Raw genomic sequence first — 23,055 nt, forward strand, 5'->3', positions numbered from 1 at the left:
GGACCACAGAAAACTATTATTTGCTACTTTCTTCTCTTGGAGTAAAAGCAGCCAATGTGACTGACAGGTCACGGACCACATGCAGTGAGACTGGAAGTTGTTCAGTGCTGTTGCTAGGGAACTCCAAGGTAAACCCACAACATTAATTCCCAGAACTCACAGCAGTTCTTGTAAAGTGTACTATTTAACAAACACAATAAGCTTTCAACATAAAGATCAAATTGAACAATTGCATCTCTCTTCTGCAGAAATAAAGTGTCATGTATTGCCTGAACTACAGAACAGGATTGGTTCAAGTGGGACCAACCTATCTGGAACTAAAATAACCACTATTCCCTTACACTACTTCTTATTATTTTCTCTTCTGTTAGTCATACATGGAAATCAGTAATCAGAAGAGCAGCGAGGAATGAGAGAGAATCTTAGGGTTTTTTTTTTTTTTTTTAATTTCTTTCTCACTAACACAGAATCTGAAACAAAAATTAGGTGAAAGCCACAGTCTGAAACAGCTCCTCATCCAAACAGCTATGAAAGATACACAAGCAGCACTTGCTGATTAGATGGGCTCTTTGAGCATCGTGTGGCTCATCCACATTTCTGTTACACACAAAACCATTTCTCCTGATTCATATGAAGCAAGCTCTCATCATACCAGGTCTTCCCTGTGACTCCTGTATGCTTTGGTAACTTCACTTCAGTGGTGGTTGTTAAATCAGATAATGCCAAGTCATTTTCCATCAGAATTAAAACAGTTAGAAGGATTAAGAATCCAGAAGATAATAAGCGTTATCAGCACAAGGGTTAGCAGAAGATAGTAGCATTCACACACTGGCTTACTTGCCTATTAATCCATTTTCTGTTTCAAAGGCAAATTTGATACGCTCTACTTGTAAGGGGTCTTCGATGACCTGACAAAAGAGGAAAAAGTCAACAAAAGTTATGCTTGAGACCTGCATCTGTACTACAAAACTGTTTTAACCACCATAACATGAAAAACAAATGAGCCTTATGAAGTTCCATTAACACCACATTATCAACATGGTAATTTAAAGAAAGTTATAAACTCTTAAACTGAAGGATCGAAGATACGTGAATGTTGAAATTATCTGTGCAGTCTTTGCCTTCTTTATTATGCACTGATAGAAAATCCATCCTGTACTTAATGTGCAAGTCTTTACCATTCACCTACCAGTATCTCATGGAGTAACTGGAATATGTTTTTCAATTCATGAGGTGGAGCAGTTTCCAGCTGAGTCTGCATTAAGAAATATAAAATTATTCAAACAGTAAAAGAGGTTGATGGTGTAAAGATTGACAGAGTGCTTCACAGCCTTTTAAAAATTAGTTACATTAAACTGCTGAAGTTAAAAACAAGAAAACCCTCCCAAAATCCAGCGAACTGTGCTGAATGTTCTGCTGCAGATCCCAGTGCCATTATAACATAAGACAGCATAACCAAAGCCTAGAAGCAGCACATAAGTAAGTACCCTGTCTTGATCATCTCCGTACCTTGATGAAGTGTAGCACAGTAAAGGAAAAGTGCTCATTACAAAAGCAGCAGTACACCACCATCTCAATTAGAACTGACAGAGATCCAGTTAGCTCTCGTAATGCATACATCACCTAAAGGAAAGATACAAATAATTTTGTATATAGCCATAGAATTATTTGAGAGATGGATCAAGTTTATGATAACATATTAGTCTTCTTCAGGAAGGGTGTATTTTTTCTCCCTTTTCTCACAGCACTTAGCTCCTGCTGCCCAGCTCCAGGGGCCTGGGTCAAGCACAGCCCGTTAGGTGAGAGCAACTCAAGTTAGGACTAAAATCAGATCAGCTATATGTTCAAGCAGGGTAGAATTTAGAACAGATAGGTACCTCTATTAAGTAAGGTTTTCCCTCAGACAAGAATAACAAGGCTTCCACTTCTTCATGGAGTGTCAAAAGCGGACCTGAAGTAGTGATGCTTAAAGGTGGACGTTGCTTAAAGAGACCAGGAGCTATAAAAGCAAACAGAAAAACAATCCCCTAATAAATGACATTGTTCTACACACCTTAAAGACACCACTGACATCTGCCATCTTGTCATCTCTAAAGGCATTCACCTCAACTAGCTTGTCGCTTGTATGGTGCCAGCCTGAATAACAAACTTTAGCTCTAATGAGTCATTTACATTAGTGACAGTATAGGGAAATGAACTGCAAGAAAGCAAAAGCAGAATGTTCATATCAACTATCAGGACTTTGATATTTAATTTCACTCCCACCACTGCACATTCATCATGCTCAAAACATCTATCATTCTTCTTCTGTTACTTTACAGTTTTTGACTGCCTTCAACTCCCAGAACTATAAACCTCCGACAAAAATCTAGTTTTCTTTCAAAAAGAACTTGAAATCCAAACTCTTTCTTTTATTATGTTTATTTGGAAAACTGCCTCCTGTAAAAAATATCCAACAGAGTGTTTCATTGCTTATTATTTAGTAGCTCAGTCTAGAGACTTCCCTTATGATTAGCAAGAGATAACAGATGTGACAGGTAAGAGTCTGTCACAGCTAACACCACCACAGGTTGACTCGTTCAGGCGAGGCAAGACCTTACTGATGCTACAGTTACTCCCAATCAAAATAACTGAAATGCAATGTTACCAAAAGGCAAAAATGCAATTCTTACCAACATTTCTTTGTGAAGAGACATCAGAGTGCAAAACAAGTAGCGCGACAGTATTGTGAAGATATCCAAACTCACGTGCTTGTGCTGAACTCCACCTGCGGTTCTGTTTGAGCCAAAGGGGAGACTTGAGTTCTGATTGGTTCATTTAATCAAATTCTGTTCAGTCAAAACTGAACAATATCTTTAACAGCCCATCACCATACTCTAAGACTTTGAATTTGGTTCAGTTTATTAACACCAGAATGACTCAACTTCTGCCAACACTGCTACTACTTCATGGTAGCACAGAGAAATGCTAAGACTTGCATGAAGTTTGCAGAATAATCTAAGGAGTAATCTATTTCAATCAAACAACAAGGTTTTGCCCATAGTCTAAGAATCTGAGACACAGGAATGGGTACATAAGCTTTACCTGATTACTCTGACGGTTGGGACCAAGGAGAAAGTTGATCATGTGCCTCAAAGCAGAATGTCTGAGAAGAAGACTGCTAGCCCTTATACCCTGCTGTTTAGACAATAATAATACATTACAGATCCATCTAGATAAAGAATTTGTGCTCTAAGGAACAGAAGTAAAACTTTGCTAAACGCCTTTAAAAAGTTGTGAGCCTCACAGATCAATAAGCTACACTTTTTAAAGGACACCTCATTACATACAGCACATTAGAGAAACTAGGCCAGGATCAATATAGGCAAAATAACTACAAAAGAAGAAAAGAAAAAGAAAAAAGAATTAAGGGATAGACAGAACCCACAGTGAGGTGAACAGCACAGTACAGTGTTGTCAATATTTCAATCAATGTTTCTACTTCTTACAGGACAAAAAACCTCCAACCCCTTAGTATTTTTTTTTAGAACAGCCAAAAAATCCCCAATGAACAAAACCTCAACATTCAGACTTTGGAAATGATAGCTTCACTAGATATAATTTGCTTCAATGATTTTGTATGATTTTATCCCTAATCAGTGTTTAAAGCTACTTAGAACACACACAAAAGAAAAAGAACAACCCTGAAACAAGGAAGAAATACACTTCTGGAAGAGTGTCACTGTGCTGCTTAAACCCTCCATGAAGATTGTTTTACTGTTTTACTATTGTCCTTCAAAATTGAAGTAATATGAAAAGATAAACGGTTGCTTACCTTCTGCACAAAATTGTTGAATAGTAAGAAGTACTGAGCACAGTTTTTGCAGTTTTCAGGAACATCCTTATCCAGTAAAGCAAGTAGCACCTCCAGTAACTGATGTAGACTTTTCAACTGCAAAAACAATTATTAACTTGCATTTAAATGCTTGTCTCCTGCTTAAAATACAGGCATTTCTACATTTTCAAGTTTGATTAACAAAATGGTATGTATGGTCAGCTACACTTGCTGTGATTAACATTAATAGCTAACATAGGACTGCAAACTTACCATTTTCAACTCTGAATTAATGTGCATATATTAAACAGGAAAGCAATGAAAGCATCAACACACAGGTAACTTGCTTACAGAAGTGCAACTCAGTAGTTACACAAGTTTGCAATATTTTTTAAAGCAATTCAGTGTAGTCATGTGGTAACTGATATTGAAACGTTCCAGTCATTACAGTAATACACTGAGCACACGAAGGGCATTGGTATAATAGTTATTACATCTCTGTTAACATAAACAGCTAACAGTAAGTAATCAGAAGCTCTCAACTAAATTTTAAATATCCATCTTCCTACTACTCTATTAAGCTTAGAGAACTTCACAGCAATCTTTCCTCAAAACTCTAAATAAGAAGTTTTCTTAATACACAACAGCTTACACAAGAGTTGTGCCTTCCAGCCATAACACTGCTTAAAAAAAAATAATTAAAATTGGATGCAAGAAAATCACTTCAGACTAAACAAGATTTGGACACCTGAAAGTCTGTGCCATCTCCACTGACAACTTATAGAAATATGACAGATAACAAAACACCACTGATGGAGTTCTTTTAATACAAATGACTTGGTTCAGATATCCCATAATAAACAGGTGAGTCTCAGGCATTTTCACATACTTTCTGCTGGGTTTTCTTACAATATTAAAATGAGCCAAACATAACAAACCTGCACTTCCCAAACTTACTTGCCAAGATTTTCTAATAAGAAGTTAAACCACTGAACAACAACAACCATAGTTCCAGCCTCTCCCTGGAATGCGACAGCTCAGTTACTACTGTACTGCTGTGGGCTTGTGACTCTGAGCGAGGAAGGAGACCCAGTTAAAAACTAAGCTGATTTCTGGGTTCTCTCTGTTACAGAGAGAGAATAAATCTTACCTTATTATAATGATTTGGAAACTGCATTTGTGTGATGCCACACATTCCCATCAAAATGAGACAGAACTGCTTATAACTAATACTTTAAACTTCTAGGAATTAGAGCAGCATATTACCTCCCAGGGTAGGAACAGACAAGCATTAACCCTATCCAAGAGCTACAAGCCTGCTGAAGATGAGAACCTACCACTTTGTTGTTTACAAATCCACACTGCATTGCGTGCAAGTGGAACAAGAGACATTAGGTAGAGACAGTCAACAGGATCATTGCTGATGAGGTGTCACTAACCTTCTCTTGATAAAACAAGGCACTGTCGAGGGTTTTTTCAAGAATAGTAGCTACAGCAACTCGCACCTCTCTTACACTGCATTCCAGGAGGAAAGTCCTGAAAGATAAAAAGCAAAGCTGCAAAAAGAACTGGAATCAAAGCGTACTTACATTTACTATGATTAAGTGTGGCATTTATCATTTTAATAAGGATAACAGTTCAAAATACCTCTTACACTGCACTTCTGTGGATAGGCTTTAACTTATTTTCCTGCACTCCTGTTTCTCACTCCAAAAGCCTATAACAATGCTTTTATTCATTCAAAGAACAAAAACCTAAAACTAAAAGCTACCACAGGATCCTGTCTTCCAACACAATTTTTAAGATAATCTCCTCTTTAGGTTGGCAAATCCCTCTGTTATCAGTTCTCCAAGAATTGCCTTAAGCTTATCTTGAGTTGGTGAGAAAAATACATTGCAGCTCATTTGTGATCATTGTCAGGTAAGTATTTAACTTACTTTACCCTAAACACTCACCACATTCTCTTTCCCTCTACTTGCAGGAGTGACTCAAACACATCCCAAGGCATCCCTCTGAACTAAATGTATACATCCTTCATCTACACTGCACAATTACTGTATTTTCAGAATTACTGAAAAATCTGAACAGACGTTTTTATTTCTAACGTTTTCTTAAGTGATGATTTAGAACATCTGTTTAAAGAACATGCACAGTCAGCTTTTTGGCAATCTATCAGTATAGGTTAGATCACGTTATTACAAAGCAGAATCTGTAATAGACAGAATTAAGGTACTTACTTTACAAGCTCCCGGCCCTCTGGTCCAACAAAATATTCAACTAACCACTGACAAGCATCAATACTTTTGGAGAGCAGTGCATCTATGGTTGCAATCCACTCTTCTGTATCAGCCCTTTAAAACCAAACCAGGGGAAATGGTCAGTAATGAAAAAACCCATGCAAAACCCATGCAAAACCCCAACAATGTTTAGTCTCACTTCTTCCTTTTCCGCTAAGTCAGAAGTGGCTTTTCCACAGTCAGACCTTACCTGAGTTTCTTCTTGGTTCGGAGATAAGTTTGGAAGAGGAACTGGACTGCCAACTGTAAGCTCACCTTTGCCATACACGGATAATAAGGATGTTTTACCTTAGTCTGAAAGAAACACCACATTTACTCCACAGCAGCCCTATACCTGCAGCACACATTCTGTCTCCTACATAAATCAGCACATTCTATTCAAATAATTTACTTCATCTAGAAAACAAGACAACCCACACTTGTCTGTGCTGAAACCTGTTGCCAGTAACAACTATGCTAGCTAGTTTAACATATATGCTAAAACAGGAACAAACTTGCTGTAAGGCCCACTATGTCCATGGATTTAATAAATACTGGTTTGTTTATTAATCAATAACCACATTCAGAAAAACTAATTAAACTATATTCAAATGAAGGTCTAGTCATCTTGAAGTTGATAATGCCAATTTTTGTATCTTCCATACACAGAGGAATTTCTGTCCCTGTAGAGCTCTGGTTGCATCAGTTAATTATTATTGTTTTTAATTATTATGGCACAATGACATTTTTCCCCAGTGCTGCAGCAGAAGACTGGAGTCAGCTTTGAGATAGATGCTATCAGTGTGAAGAATTACTGGAGTCAAACAATAGCTCAGTTTGAGCTATCATACTCAGTTTGAGCAAAATCATACCAAACACTTCTAAATTTCCTAATCTGGGGCTTCTCTAGCTATTGCTAGTCAGTATTTTCAGAGTACTCAAATATTAAAGTCTCATTACTTACAGCATTTAGTGAAGCTAGCGACAGAACAAAACTGAAGTAGTCACTACTGTATACATCTCTGTTCTTCATAAATTTCAGGTTTTCATCTCTCACCATCTGCAGATTTTTTTTTTTTAAAGAGAAGGCAAAAAATTAAAAACACTGCTAAAAAACATTTAACTGACATTTGATCTTACACACAAATACATGTGGTGTTTAAAAACCAGAGTCAGACCTATACTGTTCATACTCTGAATCTCTACTTCAGTGGAGGGGAAAAATATATGGGAAACTTAGAAGACTGATGTAAAACCAAGAAATGATGGGTCAATTTTTGGAGAAGTAACAATAAATGTCACTTAATAACAATAATAAATGCATCACTGTACAGCCTGTTAACTTTATATTTGAACCCAGTCACTTTCTAGCTTTGTGTTCAGTAATGGAATTGCCTCAAGGTCACCTTCAAAGTTTCTGTCTTCCTCTTATCATGAGCTTAAGCTTTGTATGAACAGCATTTAACTGGAACTTTCTGAGTGCTCTACCTGATATATCCGCACAGGCATCTTCTCTACAAAAAGTCCCTTTTTTTCACCTTTTCGGACCAGTTTAGTTAAGATGGACAGGCGATCACTGTTGGGTCTGTGGGGTCGTGGTGATGACTGGGGTGAAATTTCTGGTGAAGATGGAGCAGATCTGAAACATAAGAATATCAAAGTCAATAACCTAACTATGACAAATCTGCAGTTCAAGTCTTAAAATACTAATAGAGCGAGTATCACCTTAAGGCAAAGTCAGATGACAGTCTAAATTATTTCTGAAGCTGTCAGTCAGCTTGAATTTCTTATTCCAACAGTGACACAAGTATGGAAGAGGAAGTTATAAAAACAATAAAAGGCTATTCATTAAGCAGGTTAAAGAAAAGCAGGGGGATAAGCACACTCCTGTGTCAAACAAGAGTTATTCATGCCTTCATTCTGGAGATGAATCTATACGCCAAAACAGGAGAAGCCTTTATAGATGCAAGAGAAACTTACAGTGAGAGGTCCTCAGCTTCCTGACGCACGACACTCACTCGACTTTTCTTTGGTAAGACCGGAGAGTTCTGATCAGACACTCTCTGATAAAACAGCATGTAGGCATTCCAGTACCGTCGACGCACATCAGGGTAAGGGTTAGCTGATGAGAGAAAAGGCATGTGATGAACCTTTGGAGGTTTGGTACCCTTTTCATTCCTATAGGAGAGTAAAACTGAGCATGCAAGCACTACAAACTGCAGTACAGAGTTACTTCTTGGATAAAAAGTCAATTTATGTTAGAGAAGAAAAACAGCTCAAAAGTAAAGAACATATGTATATTAAGATGATAATCATCAGAATTACTCAGCAAGTGAATAATGGTATAAATTAATTTGGAATTAATTCCTTAGAGCACTGAAAAATTTATCTATGATCCCAAACCACGTTTTATGCACATTCTGACTAGCCTAAGATAAGATCTAGTTTGCATTTTCTTTAAACCATTTTAACAATGTGCCATTTTACTACTGAATCTCCTGTTATTAAGCCCACAAAGAGTTGAACAGTGAACACGGTTTAGCTACTATTAGGTCATATATAAATGGTTATGTCCTTTAGTAAAACAGAATGCTTTGACTAGAAAATATTTGGGAAGGACTATTAGACCAAGTAATGCAAAGTAGCTATAAAGGACTTAGCTCCAACACTACTGAGAACTGGTATGACACACAAAGCTACTGTAAATTAATCTTCAATTCTACTTACATTGATCATAGACTTTAGGTCTATACTCTCCACCAAAACATTCATATTCCAACGTTTCATCAGTTAACTCAAATTCTTCAACAACAGTGTCATTAAATTTATACCACTTTCCCTTTCCACATCCCCTGTTGTCAGAACAGAAATCATGTTATTTGACTGTTCAGCCAAAAACAACAAAAACAATCACCAAGGAATACCATAGAAAGGAAGGCCGTTAACTCACATTTGTTTTGATATGAAATAGAAAACCTATCTCAATGACAAAACTTGATTAAAAAAATTAAGCTTGATTAAAAACATTAGAGAAGCCCATAATTCACAACTACGTGTCACAAAAAGCACTGAGAATGCAACACAAGATACGTAATTCATGACACTTTGATAATGTTGACAGCAGTACTGGGTGTTAAGAAAGAAATGGTGCTTCCAACAGGTTTCTGAATGTCTCACTACACCTTCCTAAAACATGTATTCTTTAGACTCACTATGTGAGTCTTCTTGGTTGTTACCTCCTGTCCTTTATAAAGGAGTAGTAATGCCCTGCATGAGCCTGGCCACTGTGAACAATCACACCAACAAGCTCATAGTTCTCTGTAGGTGCAACTTTCTTCCTTGGGGACCCTCCGCCTCCTTGATCCACGTTTCTACCATTGTCCCCCACTTCTGAGGACGAGTCCTGGCGAGCCATCCCTGACACAGTGTAAGGCTCCATGTTCAGCATCCAGGGGAACTGTTTGAAGAGATATTTTAGATTAAAACAGAGATTATGTCATGCACTCGCTCAGTGTAATTTTATGAGTTGTATTAGTACTTCCCACAGCGTAAATACTACAGGAAAGCATAGTGCTACAACTTCTGGCTCCACTGACACAGAAATTTAACAAAATGTCCTTACAGAGGCTTTTGTTCATGCTTTCTGAAAGGAGTCTGAGAATGCTGCAGACAAGGACAGCTCAAAGGAAACTTTTGATATATATGGTACAACATCACCATGCTACTTTTCTTTAGCATGATGATGTTGTACCACATGTTCAAAAGCCCAGTATCAAAATGTAAAGGAAAGAAGGGAGAACAAATAGGAAGCGTGAGTGCTTCCATTTTTCATTAAGCAGAGAGAATGGGGAGGAGTGGGAACAGGAAGCATAGTGGAAAGTATTCTTACCCTTATTTGTTCATCATATTTAATAGAACGTCCGCTCTCCCAGTCAAAGCCAAATCTCATCAGGTGTATCACCAAAAGGTTTGGTAAGACCTTAATGCATGTGCGCTTCACTGTAGTTCTCTTAAAAAAAGGAGGAAAAAAAAAAGTACTGTCTCCATCAATGTACCTCAAACATGCTCTAGTTTTTCTATAGATGTTTGATTCCAGCCACTTTGAACTGATGTACAATACAGCTACTGGAGATAGGATAACTCTAATGCTGACAGACAGGGTACTATTACAATTACAGAGTTTGTGCAGTAGACTAGTATGTTACAGAACATCCTACTGCTCTGCCATCCCTCTACATGTTCAGTTCACAATACAAGTTACAGGAAATGCAGAACACCACCTGCATTTGTTTATAGATTTAACTTTCTGATTATGAAAGAGTAAGCAAAATTTAAGTATGGCTTCATATGAGCATGTAATGCTTATGGAAACAACAAACCACAGCTGAATATTCTTTCACAGACATTAAAAACAATACCTTTTCTTTGCATTTTTCACAGTAGTATGCATTACTTCCTTCCAGAACTTCTCCCCTGACAAATTGATCCAATGATATTTCCAAACTTTGACACGAAGTCACACCTAAGTTGAGAGCCATGAAGGCTTCCTCCCGCTCATATCTAAATTCAAGAGGAAAAATAGTAAATATATTGACAGAGTAGAACCTATTCAACTTGCATTAACAAGACATGTGCTTATGAAATAATATTATGTTTGCCCCGTAACTATCAACAGCTATGATATTTACAGTCAATGGCATATTGTCCCACCTTTTAGCACTGTTTGGACCTACATATTTTAACAGTCATGGCAGCTGATATCTAACACTAAATTTAACACTACCTGTGAGGACAGTCCTTGCAGATCTTCTGATCAGAAAAGATACCTTGAAAAGTATTCTTAAATATTTGGTCTCTTCCTATTTTCTGTTGGAGAAGTAAAGTTAGACATCAGTTGTATATACTGGCAGAGTGAAAGATCAAGTATACAAAAAGAATTTTAAACTCCTGAATGTTACTTAGATTGTAAAATAATTCCAGTGGTTCTCTGCCTTCTTTTCCAAGAAAAAAAGAGAAGAACAGAGAAAAGGTATTAAAAAATTGCATGTATACAAGGAAAAAAAAAATCCTGAAGTTTTTACCTTGAGGTACTCATCCATTTGATCTATAAGACTGGTAAAGAACTCATAAGCATCCTGTTGCTCTCGAACATAAAGTTCCTTATTCCACATCTTGAAGATCTACACAAAATATATACATATTTAAAGAGGCAGTTGTTCCACATACATATCACTTAAGTCTGTTGTTTTTTTAATAAATGTTATATTTACACATTTTGAATTTTTGAGGTAAAACTTAAACCCTAGAACTTCTACACTGAGAAACCAGTGAATAAATGACTTCTTGCTAAGTAGGAGAGCAAAAAAGAAATAATACCTTCCAAAAGTTCTCAGGTACATAATACTGTAGTTTGCTTTCCATCAAGTGACCAAAAAGAGACTGAACTTGATAGAACACGTTGTCATCTGGATTGTCGGTATCATCATCAATGGAAAGCAGAGCCTAGGATAAAACAAATAGAGTAATTTTGACAAGAACTAATTTAATAAGGTTAAGTTTACATGACAAACAGTCTGACAACTTACAGTAATAAGTACACCAGTACACCAGATGGGGCTTCTCAAGAGCCAAGTAGAGGGGGACAATCACCTCCCTCTTCCTGCTGGCCACCCCTTTTTTAATGCAGGCCAGAATACAGTTGGCATTCCGGGCTGCAAGCGCATACTGCTGGCTCATGTCCAGCTTCTCGTCCACCAGGATCCCTGAGACCTTCTCTTGCAGGGCTGTTCTTTAGGATTTCTTCTCCCAGTCCATATAAATACCCGGATTGCCCTGGCAACACCTTGCACTTGACCTTGTTGAATCTCATTAGGTTCTCATAGGCCCACTTCTCCAACCTGACAAGGTCCATCTGGATGGCTTCCCTTCCCTCTAATGTATTGATTGTACTGCTCAGCTTGTTGTCATTTGCAAACTTGCTGAGGGTGCACTTGATTCTATCCTCTATGTCACTGATAAAGATGCTTAAGATTCTGAGAAGATGACCTTGAGAACATTGAACCAATTACCTCTGGGAGACCAGGCTGCATATACAGCTGCTGAAAGACAGCATTCATATAACAAGTAGCACCACCATTCTTCAGTCCCACAAATCCTGAAATGGAGCGACTATCCACTGGTGGAAGATACTGAAATGAGAAAGATTTTTTGTCCCAGTAAATTATGGAATGCATGAGACTCTCAAAAAATGTTACAGCTTTTATAATCACCCTTACATGAGCTGTCAAAAGAAATTTCATGGAAAATCAGGAATATCAATTCTGAAACATCACAAGAGCTATATTTGTTTACTTCTATAATTAATATTGAGCAGAAAACTTAAGGAACAGCCTAAAACATCTATAAATCGGTAGTTAGGCAATGCTTTTTCCTTATCCAGATAATTGACAAAGACTCAGAGCATTTGCTTCAAATGAATCTTAATTTACTTGTCTGCTTTCTTGTCATTTCAAATTGACGACTACGGACATTTAATGAATGAAGCAGTTAACCAAATCACAGTACTCCAAACCACAGGAACACAAATGAAGGAAAGGCTACTTGCTTACATCAAACTCCTTGGTAAGAGCTGGGTCGCATTGGTGATGCATAGAAAGCAGCTCTTTCGTAATAAGCTGAAGATTGGAAGGTGAGCTATCAGCCAGCATTACTAACACTTCATAGGCAGCTAATCGGCTATCTGCTGTACTGCACCTAAAAAGGAAACCACAATTGAGAATTATTTCGTAGATGACTCAATTATTTCTAATTCTAGAAAGCCGCATTACTTGGAACAAGTGGCAATTGCTCAAAAGAACTAGTTTAAACGCTAAAAAAACCTGAGATACTGTGGAGTGGTATTTTTTCTTTCCTGGGAAGACAGGAAGGACAGCAATCAGTTAATATAGCTCGTAGTGGCTCAGAATTTCTTAGGTACATGGAGACTTGCTCAGCATTAGCTTTTTATAAAAAACAGTTATTCCAAAGGAAAAAGAAGAGTTAAAGGAGTTTTTGAGATCCTCATTTAAAAGGGGCTTGTAAAGTTTCCTGCTTGTGCTCCAACTTAACCAAATTCCCAAGTGAAGGCGAACAAAAGGAGTACTATTAAGCCTCATGAAATCAGCGCTCAGTTGTGCTTGCAGCTCTTCATTGATCTAACAAGCAAAGCATAGCCTTTGGAAGTACAGAACAGTGAAGATTTTAGGTCACACAAAAGAACACACAAATTCTTCAAAAAAGAATTTGTAAAGACACTATTTGGACAATGATATAGGAAATGTATAAACTGGAAAGTTACACTCTGAAGAAATACTCCAACATTAGTATGAACTTCTTGTATCTGTAGCCCCAGTGTGGCTGATGTTTGCATTCATGAACACCACTTGGACAAAACCCAACATTAATGAAAAAGCAATTCTTACTTTGGATGAAAGTCTTGCTGACTGATTGCAGCACTGCCTGATGGAGAATGGCTATTCAGAATAATCCTGGATGCTCGGAAGAGGAAATCATCCAACAATGGCTTAATCAAAGATGAACCTGTAACACAAATCCATATCTACTGTTAAACACATTAGTGCAAATGTCAAAAGGTCCTCTGTAACAGTAAGGTCACTTGATATCACCATATCAACAAAACCACATCCAAATGGTTTACCAGAGGTCACAAGTACAATAAAGATACAGTCAACACTACTCGTTCAGCTCTACTACTTCCATTGATACATTACAATGTCTTCACAGGTGCTTTCTACTGATTAAAACATTTTGTAAGTCATTTTTCAGTGCTGTACAAATTCACACTAGGCCAACAACCTTTAGAATAAAAAGGAATACTTACCAACCATTTCCTTCTCTGCCCCACAGAGTGAAAGGAGAGTCTTGATGAGCCTCAAGTGTCCTGCTAATAGGATGTTATCAGCTTCACTGGTCTCACACTCAGCTGTGCGGTTGGGTTCAAAGTTTTCTAGCCAGGTAATCTCATCTTCTAACATGGCAGCTGGGCTTATCTTTAGCTGTTCCATTTCTGATGCTACAAGACAAAAGAATCCCCCTGTCCTAAGTTTGTGGAATTTAAACACAAAGAACTTCAAACAGTTTAGTAACTAATGTTATGACAATGCCACATGCCACTTTAATAGGAGGCACTACACAAAGCAGTTTATAGGAAAGATCACAGCATTGGAGCTTACTATGTGTCACTGGTACACACTGTGCATTACTTTAGAGAAAAAAATAGAATACAGAAACTTAGAAGATAGGTACTTCTCTAAGCATCTAGTCACATGTAAGACAATCTAACACATACACCATCATGATCAGCAATTTCAAACACAGACAGGTAACTTCATGCACAAAGTCCTATCCAGGTACTACAAAAACAACGAGACCTGGGATTAAGATGCCTTGCCATTAAAACACCAAGAATGGTCCACGTCAGGCATCAACAACACAGAATGGCCAGCACATCAAGTTAATGGTGAAACAACCTCCTCATGAAGTCTACGTTCTACGTCTCATTTACAGGAGGGCACATTTGGAAGTTGCAAGCAGAATGACATGCATGTAATCTAAACATACTTACAAGTGAGGTCATCCAATAACTGACATCTCAGATCAAAATATTCAGTACACTGGGACAGAAGTCTAGACAAGTTACAAATAGAAGAAAGGTTTTAAAATTCAAATTAGAAACTTCTTTTTTCTGTGCAGTTAACTTTAAGGCCCTCATGCTCCATCCTTCTAATCTAAAATAATTCAGTTTTTTAGGTATGCTTCATTTCATGCACACCACACCACAGCTTGAACAAATTGCTTCTTAACTTTTTGGACATTTAGTCTTGCTTTCATCCCTCACTTCACAACATATCAAATAACATCAAATTTTAGACTCTCAGTTACTCCTTCACTCAGATTCCTCTAGAAATTACTGTTCAAAGTTATTGTTAAAGTCAGCATTTGTCCAGTCAGAGACAAGTCAACACGACTGACAGTTATAGTCTTTACAGCTGTAATGATTAACATAAGCAACAAGAAAACAAGTGAGATCCTTGCTTCAGAAATCACTAAAAGGGCTGGGGCATTCTGGTTCAACTTCTGTTCTGGATCTGTGAAACACAATCAAATAAATTCAATGTTTCTGTCATACATCCCATCACCTCTATGCCTCACTGCGGAGCTCCAGTCTGGTCTTGACTACCATGAGAACTTCCTGGCAAGAGCAGGCCTACTTAGCAATTACATCAGACTTTAAGATTTCACAGAGGAAGAGGTGTACCTTATAAACTGGAGGAAAATAAAGCTGAATTTTCCTATTTCCCAAACTTCCTGGGGCATGACAGGGATGTCTACTTTCCACAGAATTATAAAAGGACAGTTCAAATCAGTTACACCTTAGAGATTCCACGGCACTACTAACGTAAAAACACGATAAGTTTCCTTCCTCAGCCAACGTGCATATGACTCACCTCTGGTTAATTCCTCTCATGATGCTGGTTGGTGACCAAAGAGGCAGCTGGGCACCAAGGATAACGCTCAGGAGAAACTGGTTTGGCTTTTGTACATCTGGATGAGTTGACGTGTCAGTTTGACTAAGGGTGTACAACTGGTCACAGGCAACACGACGAATCTGAAACAGCACTGTTGTCAAGCACTAGACCTTACTCAAACATTGCCAAAAATGCACACTTCTCTTTGGTTACAAATCTAACAAAAAAAGACTTTGAAAACCTTGCAGTAACTAGAGCATGAGCTCCACATCCACCAGCCAGGGCTTCTTTGTTTATAGGGACTCAGCAATCCACTTTCATCCCCCCGCCTTATTAAGCACATACTGTCTGTTCAGATAAGGGGTGAAAGATGCAATAACTTAATACAGAATACATGGGATGCAATGAAAGGAAATAAGCACAGCTTGAAAACAAACAAACAAACCTCTGAATTTTGGAATACCCAGAATAATCTCAAATCAGAAAAAAACAAAATATATTTTAAGAGGGTTCAGACATTGGGAAGAATTTTCCAAAAGCTCAAAGGAGTGCATTAGATGTTACCCAAATCTTCTGAGATGCAAGTTACCTGTAACTTCCCCTTGGTGTGAAGGTAGAAGTACCAGTATTATAGAATCAGTCTAACCCAAATGAGACTATGGTCATTACACTGCTCAAAGTGCAGCCTCATGCCCCTTGGATTAAACAAATCTAAAGAATGTAGTACTTCAGCATTTGCTATCAACACACTACAAAATAGTGGAATCACTAACAATTACAGGCAGGTTATTTATTCGTATGCAAAAAATGTTCAAATAGTTGTAATGTAATATTATCTCTAGACTACACTGAATGAACAAAGTACACAAATCTCACTGAAACATTTAAGAAGTTTTCAGACAAAGGAGGAGGCTCACCTCAGCGCTTGGTGATCCAAGCAGTATGTCAATAATGAAATCAGCAACACAAGGCAAATTGTAAAAAGATCCTAGAACAGAACAACACCAGGCCATTTTTTCTAAAATGATCATTTAAAACCAGTTATTTACAGTCTTAAGTTAAAATACCACAGGACCAAGAGTACCTCCTCTCCTGTAGCACCAAAAAGCAGTAGCAGGTATTTGTATGTTTCTACATTTCCTTCCCTCACCATAGAGTGGCACTACCTCATAACAGCATTTTCCTTCTCTCATCTCCAGGGTTTACAGTTCTTGTACACAAAGGTTCAAGTACTGAACATTAGCTATGCAAACAGCAGCACGTGCAGGGTTCCCTACTTCAAAGTCAGTACAAATATTTATATATAGGCAATACGTTAGCTTTCCCAATGAATTTCACTAAGGCACAGCACTACGTGCCTTGTTTCACACCACCTACTGTTTAGCCTTTTAGAAAAAGGAAACAAACAAACAAACAAAAAAACACAATTTCTTTTTAAAAATTAAACTGTATATATTTCTCACTTGGACTGTCTCAAAAGATTCTTCTTTTTTTTTTTTTACTGCCTCCAAAGGCTTTTAACCACCTTTTACATTCCAAATAGTGAGTAATCCAATTCTATTTCATACCTAGCTGCTGACTGCGTAGCTGAAGGCAGGTTACTAATAGAGACAAGGCTTCTCCAGCAATCAGAGCATCTTTGGTAGACACGGACTGCTGTCTCACACAGATACCAGCATGCAGCGCGGTTGGCTCTCCTTCACTTCCTGAGCTGCAATTACTTCCTGCATCAAGAAATGAAGAAATTCTATAATCCGTTGTGTTTTTCAGATATTTTCAGCTTTTGGTCAGTTCTCAGGACCTTAAAAATCTTCTCTAAATGTCACATGAACATACAGCATTTTTCTCAGATTTTCGTTAATTGAATGAATTCAACATCAAGTTTCTCTAAAGTTCAATTATAAGTAAACCAATAACTTCCTTCAGTAAGATGGTTTAGAAGCACAGCAACCTACCTGAGCTGCTAAGTCTGTTTCGAATCCCTGCAGGAAATAAAGTGTTGTTTTCTTTTATTGGCTGACTACTTCCTACGAGGTCCAGTCGTCCTGCAGCAGCAGCCCAAGAGAGTCGCATGAAACAAGCCACTGTGGAAGTGAAATCATTCACCTCCATAGTCTGAAGGAACAAGAAACAGCAGTTACTTCTGTGATCTTTAACAGCCTTTGCTAATCACTGGGATAAGAGGAATGTATCTTCTGGATCAGGTCAAATACTCATTTGATTTTCTTTTCTTCTCCTTTAAATAGGCTCAAAGATACTTCTATCTTTTTTATTCTAGAGAAGGGGAGATTATTTTTGCCCACTGTATAGGGAGTAATTTGTTTTTAAATTCTCCACTTCATATACCCTTTACCCTGTCTACAATTATTAATTTAACCATGTTAATCTCATTCATATCAATCAAATTGGAAAGCACTAGCTAAGAACCTAAGATAGTATAATCACTACAATAACTATAAAGTTTCTTTCAAATGGATAGGACTTTCAAATGGTTTGAGCTGTCAGGTTACAAGGTTTCAGTAAATAATCAGTCTCAGACAAATTATACTGATGTAATTTCTCTCCTATAGAGGGAAATACAGCTGTTTTTCGAAAATATATAAAAAAGTTTCCTCTTTTACCCCCAATCAAACAAGCAACTTCTGATTGAGCCATTTAACACATAAAACTATAACCCATAAGTTCAAGCAAGAACTCTTTCCTTTCTGTTCCCCCCCCAAAAATGAGAATAACATCTTAAGAGCTGAGAAGCATGACTGAAAATAAATCGCAAGCAAGATTTCTGTGTATCTCTATTTCTTGCAGGCAGCTTTGGAGTACTGCTTCCCTGCGTAGTTCAAAATTAATTCCACTAAGTAAAATGTTAAAATTTAGATGAATGTTAGCATGAGAGATGGATGGTATGGATTTTCCAAGACTTTTAAATGGAGGCTGGCAAAGAACCAGTATAGAAGGTAGACTTTTAACTAGAAATCCAGGAGTTATACAGCTGTCACTGAAGAGCCCACTGCTACGCCACCATAAATTATCAAACGCCTCCTTACTTGTATGGCAACCCTTGCTGCTGGTATGATTTCTTCTACCCTAATGGACGATCTATCAGACACAGAGAGCTGTCGGTAGGATGACTTCTCAGGTGTTCCACAAATGGACATCTGCCTACTTGCTTGTCGGCTGACATTACGGAAGGGGCGTGAGGACAATGCTTCTACTCCATCTTTAATAAAATCTTCATCCAGTAAGGTAGGCATCGTCTGGCCAACAAGCAAGAACCTACATTTACAGAACAGAAACATCAAGGTTTTTTTCAATGCTTATAGCAAATGAATGAAAAAACTCAAAGCATCAGTTTATCTTAAACATGGCAAGCCACCCTCCAAAAGGCAAGAAAGCAGATCTCCCTCTAATGAAAAGAAATTACATACCTTGCAAGTTGCAGGCAGATGGAATAGACCCCCTGTCTGGTTTCATAGTCTACTTCTGATGGGATGGAATCTCTCTGCATGACATTCACCACCAAACTTAAAAAGAAATCAATAACACAGACTCTGTTTTAAAGTATTCTACATTAGAAGAGCACTGCAATTTATCTCCATCCTTCCCTCCTCCTATTCAGTCAGCTGGATGCCAATTAAAACTGCCACTCGGGCACCTTTGGAGACTAACATCCCCATTTTCCCTTCTGGCATTTACAGACCAGAGACTTCTGTTCCTGATGGTGAACTTCAGGACCTATATGGGCTGGGGTGCAAAAATAACTTAAGAACAACATGTACTTGTGTCAAATTTGTCAAGTACAAGTGGTAATGCTAGGTCTTCCAAACTACTCACATTATATCTTAACCAATCTGAAGGGTCTGGATTTTGGAGATAGTCAAATTCAATTGTTCTTAATGCATGACCTATGCTTTGACAGCTAAGAATTGCCTGCTGATGTCTATGAAGGACACAGTGTGTAAAGAACACACTTGCAAATTTGAACTGAAATAATATAATTATAACTATCCAAACATCCACCACTCTTCAGTTTAAGCTACGATTCGCAAGCTTATCTGTGCCTACCTTTATTTTGGCGTTTAACAACATACACTCCATTACATTATAGTGGTAACTACAGCTACCTTTCCAGATGCTCACTAATGAGAATAGCTTTGGATGGACTTTTCCTCTGGAAAAGAAGTTTAAAGCTTTACTATTGTGCTGCATCACAGAAAGCAGAAATGCTATCTACATGAAGCGTTACAAATGGAGTCAAGATTTTGAAATCTAACCTCAAGCCTCCTGCTCTGAGAAAATTTTCACAGAATGACTTAGCACAGTTTCTTGCCATTTCATCATCTGCAGTTGGCATCAGCTTGGAGCTCAGTACCTAAAACAAAGTATCCACACACAAATCTTAGTATCTTTTACTGTGAAGATCAAAAGTAAAACAAAAAATTCTACCAAAAAAAAAAAAAGAGAAGAAATGAATAACACAGCTACATGAAGCTCTATTTTGCTAAGATAAATCAGACTAAAAATATCCAGTACAACAATATAGATATTCATCCTGTGTACCAAAGGGCATTTTTCCCTCACTGCTGTTTACTGACTAAAAGGATGAAGCTCATACTCTAGTACACGAAATGTGTCTTCAGGCTCAGAAGTAGCCCTTTAAGAACACAAATCCTTCTCCTTTTTAGATTGTCAGCATCCCATAAAACATCCTACAGATGGATTACTTATCTCATGTCTCCTGAAACATAACTGTACCATAATTCTTTTTTTTTTTCCCCAAATGGTCCAGGTAATTCTACAGGCCACCAGCACTAAACTCTATAAAACGTCATTACACTCAGAAATACAGCCATAAGGAATTCTGCAGTCTCTGTGGGTCAGACTTCATGCACATTTATAATCCATTTCACTTCATTTTTACCAAAATAAATAAAACCCAGGTGCTATTTACTTTCTTGAGAAGAGCCTTTGATATGTACAGCCAACAATGCTCCACACAGAAAAACGTGATATATCCTTTCCATGCTCACTGGACAGAAGCATGGTTTACAGAGTTCCAGTTATGAAATCTTATTACAGCACTGCATAATACAACCCTGAACATCTTTAACATTTTCATCTCTTTTACGTGCTCTAAAATTTGCAGTGCACATTTTCCAGACTGGTTCCCATAATTTTGACAGATAAGCAGCTGGGGGGAATAAAACATCATGCCACCACTTTCTGTCAGAACTCAGTTTCTAGTTGGCTTGATCAGATTTGAGGTGTAAATCCACTTGTAAAAAATCTACACATCTAATCCAACTTACTACTACTTACTCTTTGCCCGAAAACCAGGCAATCCAGATCAGATAAAATAATGAAAGCAAGTAATAAAAGAAGTAGACAGCCGTGTTGTCATACTGTAATACAAACTACAATTCAACAAGGTGCTGTGATATGTTAAGACATCTGCTTTTGGTTGTCAGTGTATTTCAGAGATATTAGTGTCTTTCATCCCAGTTGGACAGGAAAAAGGGGAAATCCTAACACTGCAAGGGGATATCAGAGTGTGGGAAGATGACAAGGGAATGCTAAGACTGCAGAAATGCAAAGGAAAGCAACTACAAAAAGATTCCTACAACCATCTTAGAATACACCAAAAACGACAGAACAGTCTTGCTTACTGTGTTTGAAGCTGCAGGCAACCAGTCCTGCAACTTCATATTGTTCAGACAGTATTTTGAACGAGTCCTTATTAAGAGTGGCATCTGTGAGCAGAACTAGGAACTGCCCAGTTTCCTAGAGCGTCCTTCAATGTGTTGTAACAACCACCACCACCTGAACTCTCTCGCATTCTTTGAAATCCATGCACTGAGCACTTAGGAAGAATCTTTTTTACAGGGTCCAATCCAGTGTTTTGAGTTCTGAGTAAAGAACTTACTCAGGAGAATACTTTGGGTTAAAAAAATTATATATATTCCACTCACTTCTTGTGCACAGCTAAAACAGACCAGAAGCTTCTGGGTAAAAGCCCTGTGTGTTTGGATAGTGAAAATTCCTCATAGCTGAATGCTTTTCAAGAAATAATCTTCCTTAGCCTCTACAGACAGAATATGGTATACTTATGTAGAAGTTAGCTTTTTCTTTTTTTGCCAGCTCCCTCTGAATCACTAGTATTACTCTTCCTTAAAATAATTCAACTTTCAAATGAGTTTGAGTAAGAACAATCAAACTAAATAACAGCTCCCATTATTAGAAGTTCCAACATTTTTATATGATAAGAATATTCACATTCCGTTTCTGGAGATTCAGGCAGGAAATTGTACCTAAAGAGAAAGGAATTTCTTTGCTTCTCTTCACATAAATTAGAATATTCCTTCTACCTGGCAAATCACAGCAAGAGTAGCTTGGCTTCACAGTAAAGTCTCCGCTAAAGGGGATCTGTTTTACCTGCTGTGTTGGGAATTTATCTTATGCAGAAAAGCAGACTGTGACATGACTTATGCATTTTTGCATAAAAGCCTTTATCATGGTGGACTTGAGGCCTCCTGCCAAAGAAAATTCCAACTAAAGCCTTAGCACTTGGAAACACAAGTTAAAGAAGTAAATTTGTTTTCTTACCTCTAAATTGTAGAGTACTCTGAAGGTAGACATGCCTGGAGCAAAAGACCTGAACAGACTTTCCAGTATTGAACTAGCACTTGGCTGATGTTGGTGTTTTGAAGACAAGGATGGGGATTTCGAAGACTGAGAACTTGATTCTGATAGCAGCGTTTTCTAGAAGGAATATGCCACAGAGGATATATTTTCAGACTACTGCATTTTGTTGTAATTGTCAATATATCTCACATAATCCCTGTAATAACCTGCTTGCCTCTAACTGCCCAGAAATACATCGCTAATCCTTAAGATAAGTATTGTTTTGTAGTAGAGTTTCAAACTTGTCACAGACTGTCATCTTAAACACAGTTTAAGAGAACTACTAGTAAAACCCTTTTTGTTAAGCTTCCCAAGAAGACTAGTTACTGTTCAATACATACCTTCCTTCCCAGGGAATCAAGCTGATCAAGTGCCTCCTGAATAGCTGGGTCAGTGGGAATTAAGAGCAGAAGTTTTCTCACTCGCAGCGTTATTCTGAAAAGTTACCAGAAATTATTTAGGCAAAGGAAGGCACAGCCACACTGTGGCCAGGCAGGTGCCCATACGCTGTAAAATAAGCAACTATTTGAAATTTGCAACATAAGCATTTCTGCAATATTTAATAACTACTTAACTTGCTTACCTTGGCTCCTCTAGATTGGCAAGCTGGTAAAGCATATCAAACACATTACACACGAGAGCCATGACTACTCCAGGGAGGGATTTCTCCTGAGAATTAAGCAGAAATACAATTCGTTTTTCTTTCCCAACTCTGTTCTATATAATTTAATAGAGCTCTTCATTAAGGCAACCAACGTAA

The 23,055-nt window shown here is 37.8% G+C and overlaps 1 protein-coding gene across 5 annotated transcripts in view; it reads right to left on the reverse strand.

The window, feature by feature from the left end:
• USP24 (ubiquitin specific peptidase 24) overlaps positions 1-23,055 on the reverse strand; it is a 60,104-nt gene that overhangs the window by 5,218 nt on the left and 31,831 nt on the right. For 4 of the 5 annotated variants that reach the window (XM_040705428.2, XM_015291188.4, XM_015291187.4 and 1 more), the window contains 35 exons: positions 22,879-22,964; positions 22,637-22,730; positions 22,218-22,373; positions 19,889-19,986; positions 19,043-19,138; positions 18,662-18,890; positions 17,573-17,732; positions 17,186-17,341; positions 16,535-16,605; positions 15,597-15,757; positions 14,714-14,775; positions 13,970-14,161; positions 13,551-13,668; positions 12,699-12,843; positions 12,159-12,278; positions 11,467-11,592; positions 11,172-11,270; positions 10,874-10,956; positions 10,509-10,650; positions 9,980-10,099; positions 9,327-9,547; positions 8,818-8,942; positions 8,071-8,212; positions 7,579-7,729; positions 7,055-7,150; positions 6,302-6,405; positions 6,052-6,165; positions 5,254-5,350; positions 3,815-3,931; positions 3,085-3,177; positions 2,673-2,775; positions 1,878-1,999; positions 1,510-1,623; positions 1,190-1,255; positions 842-908 (listed from right to left, as the gene is read on the reverse strand). In XM_040705428.2, the coding sequence (XP_040561362.1) occupies positions 842-908; positions 1,190-1,255; positions 1,510-1,623; positions 1,878-1,999; positions 2,673-2,775; positions 3,085-3,177; positions 3,815-3,931; positions 5,254-5,350; positions 6,052-6,165; positions 6,302-6,405; positions 7,055-7,150; positions 7,579-7,729; positions 8,071-8,212; positions 8,818-8,942; positions 9,327-9,547; positions 9,980-10,099; positions 10,509-10,650; positions 10,874-10,956; positions 11,172-11,270; positions 11,467-11,592; positions 12,159-12,278; positions 12,699-12,843; positions 13,551-13,668; positions 13,970-14,161; positions 14,714-14,775; positions 15,597-15,757; positions 16,535-16,605; positions 17,186-17,341; positions 17,573-17,732; positions 18,662-18,890; positions 19,043-19,138; positions 19,889-19,986; positions 22,218-22,373; positions 22,637-22,730; positions 22,879-22,964 (4,246 nt within the window). The remainder of the gene's footprint in view (positions 1-841; positions 909-1,189; positions 1,256-1,509; positions 1,624-1,877; positions 2,000-2,672; positions 2,776-3,084; positions 3,178-3,814; positions 3,932-5,253; positions 5,351-6,051; positions 6,166-6,301; positions 6,406-7,054; positions 7,151-7,578; positions 7,730-8,070; positions 8,213-8,817; positions 8,943-9,326; positions 9,548-9,979; positions 10,100-10,508; positions 10,651-10,873; positions 10,957-11,171; positions 11,271-11,466; positions 11,593-12,158; positions 12,279-12,698; positions 12,844-13,550; positions 13,669-13,969; positions 14,162-14,713; positions 14,776-15,596; positions 15,758-16,534; positions 16,606-17,185; positions 17,342-17,572; positions 17,733-18,661; positions 18,891-19,042; positions 19,139-19,888; positions 19,987-22,217; positions 22,374-22,636; positions 22,731-22,878; positions 22,965-23,055) is intronic. The other variant, XM_040705427.2, reaches the window with a different exon arrangement.

This window comes from Gallus gallus, chromosome 8 (genome assembly GCF_016699485.2).
Source record: "Gallus gallus isolate bGalGal1 chromosome 8, bGalGal1.mat.broiler.GRCg7b, whole genome shotgun sequence".
NCBI classification, from domain to species: Eukaryota; Metazoa; Chordata; class Aves; order Galliformes; family Phasianidae; genus Gallus; species Gallus gallus.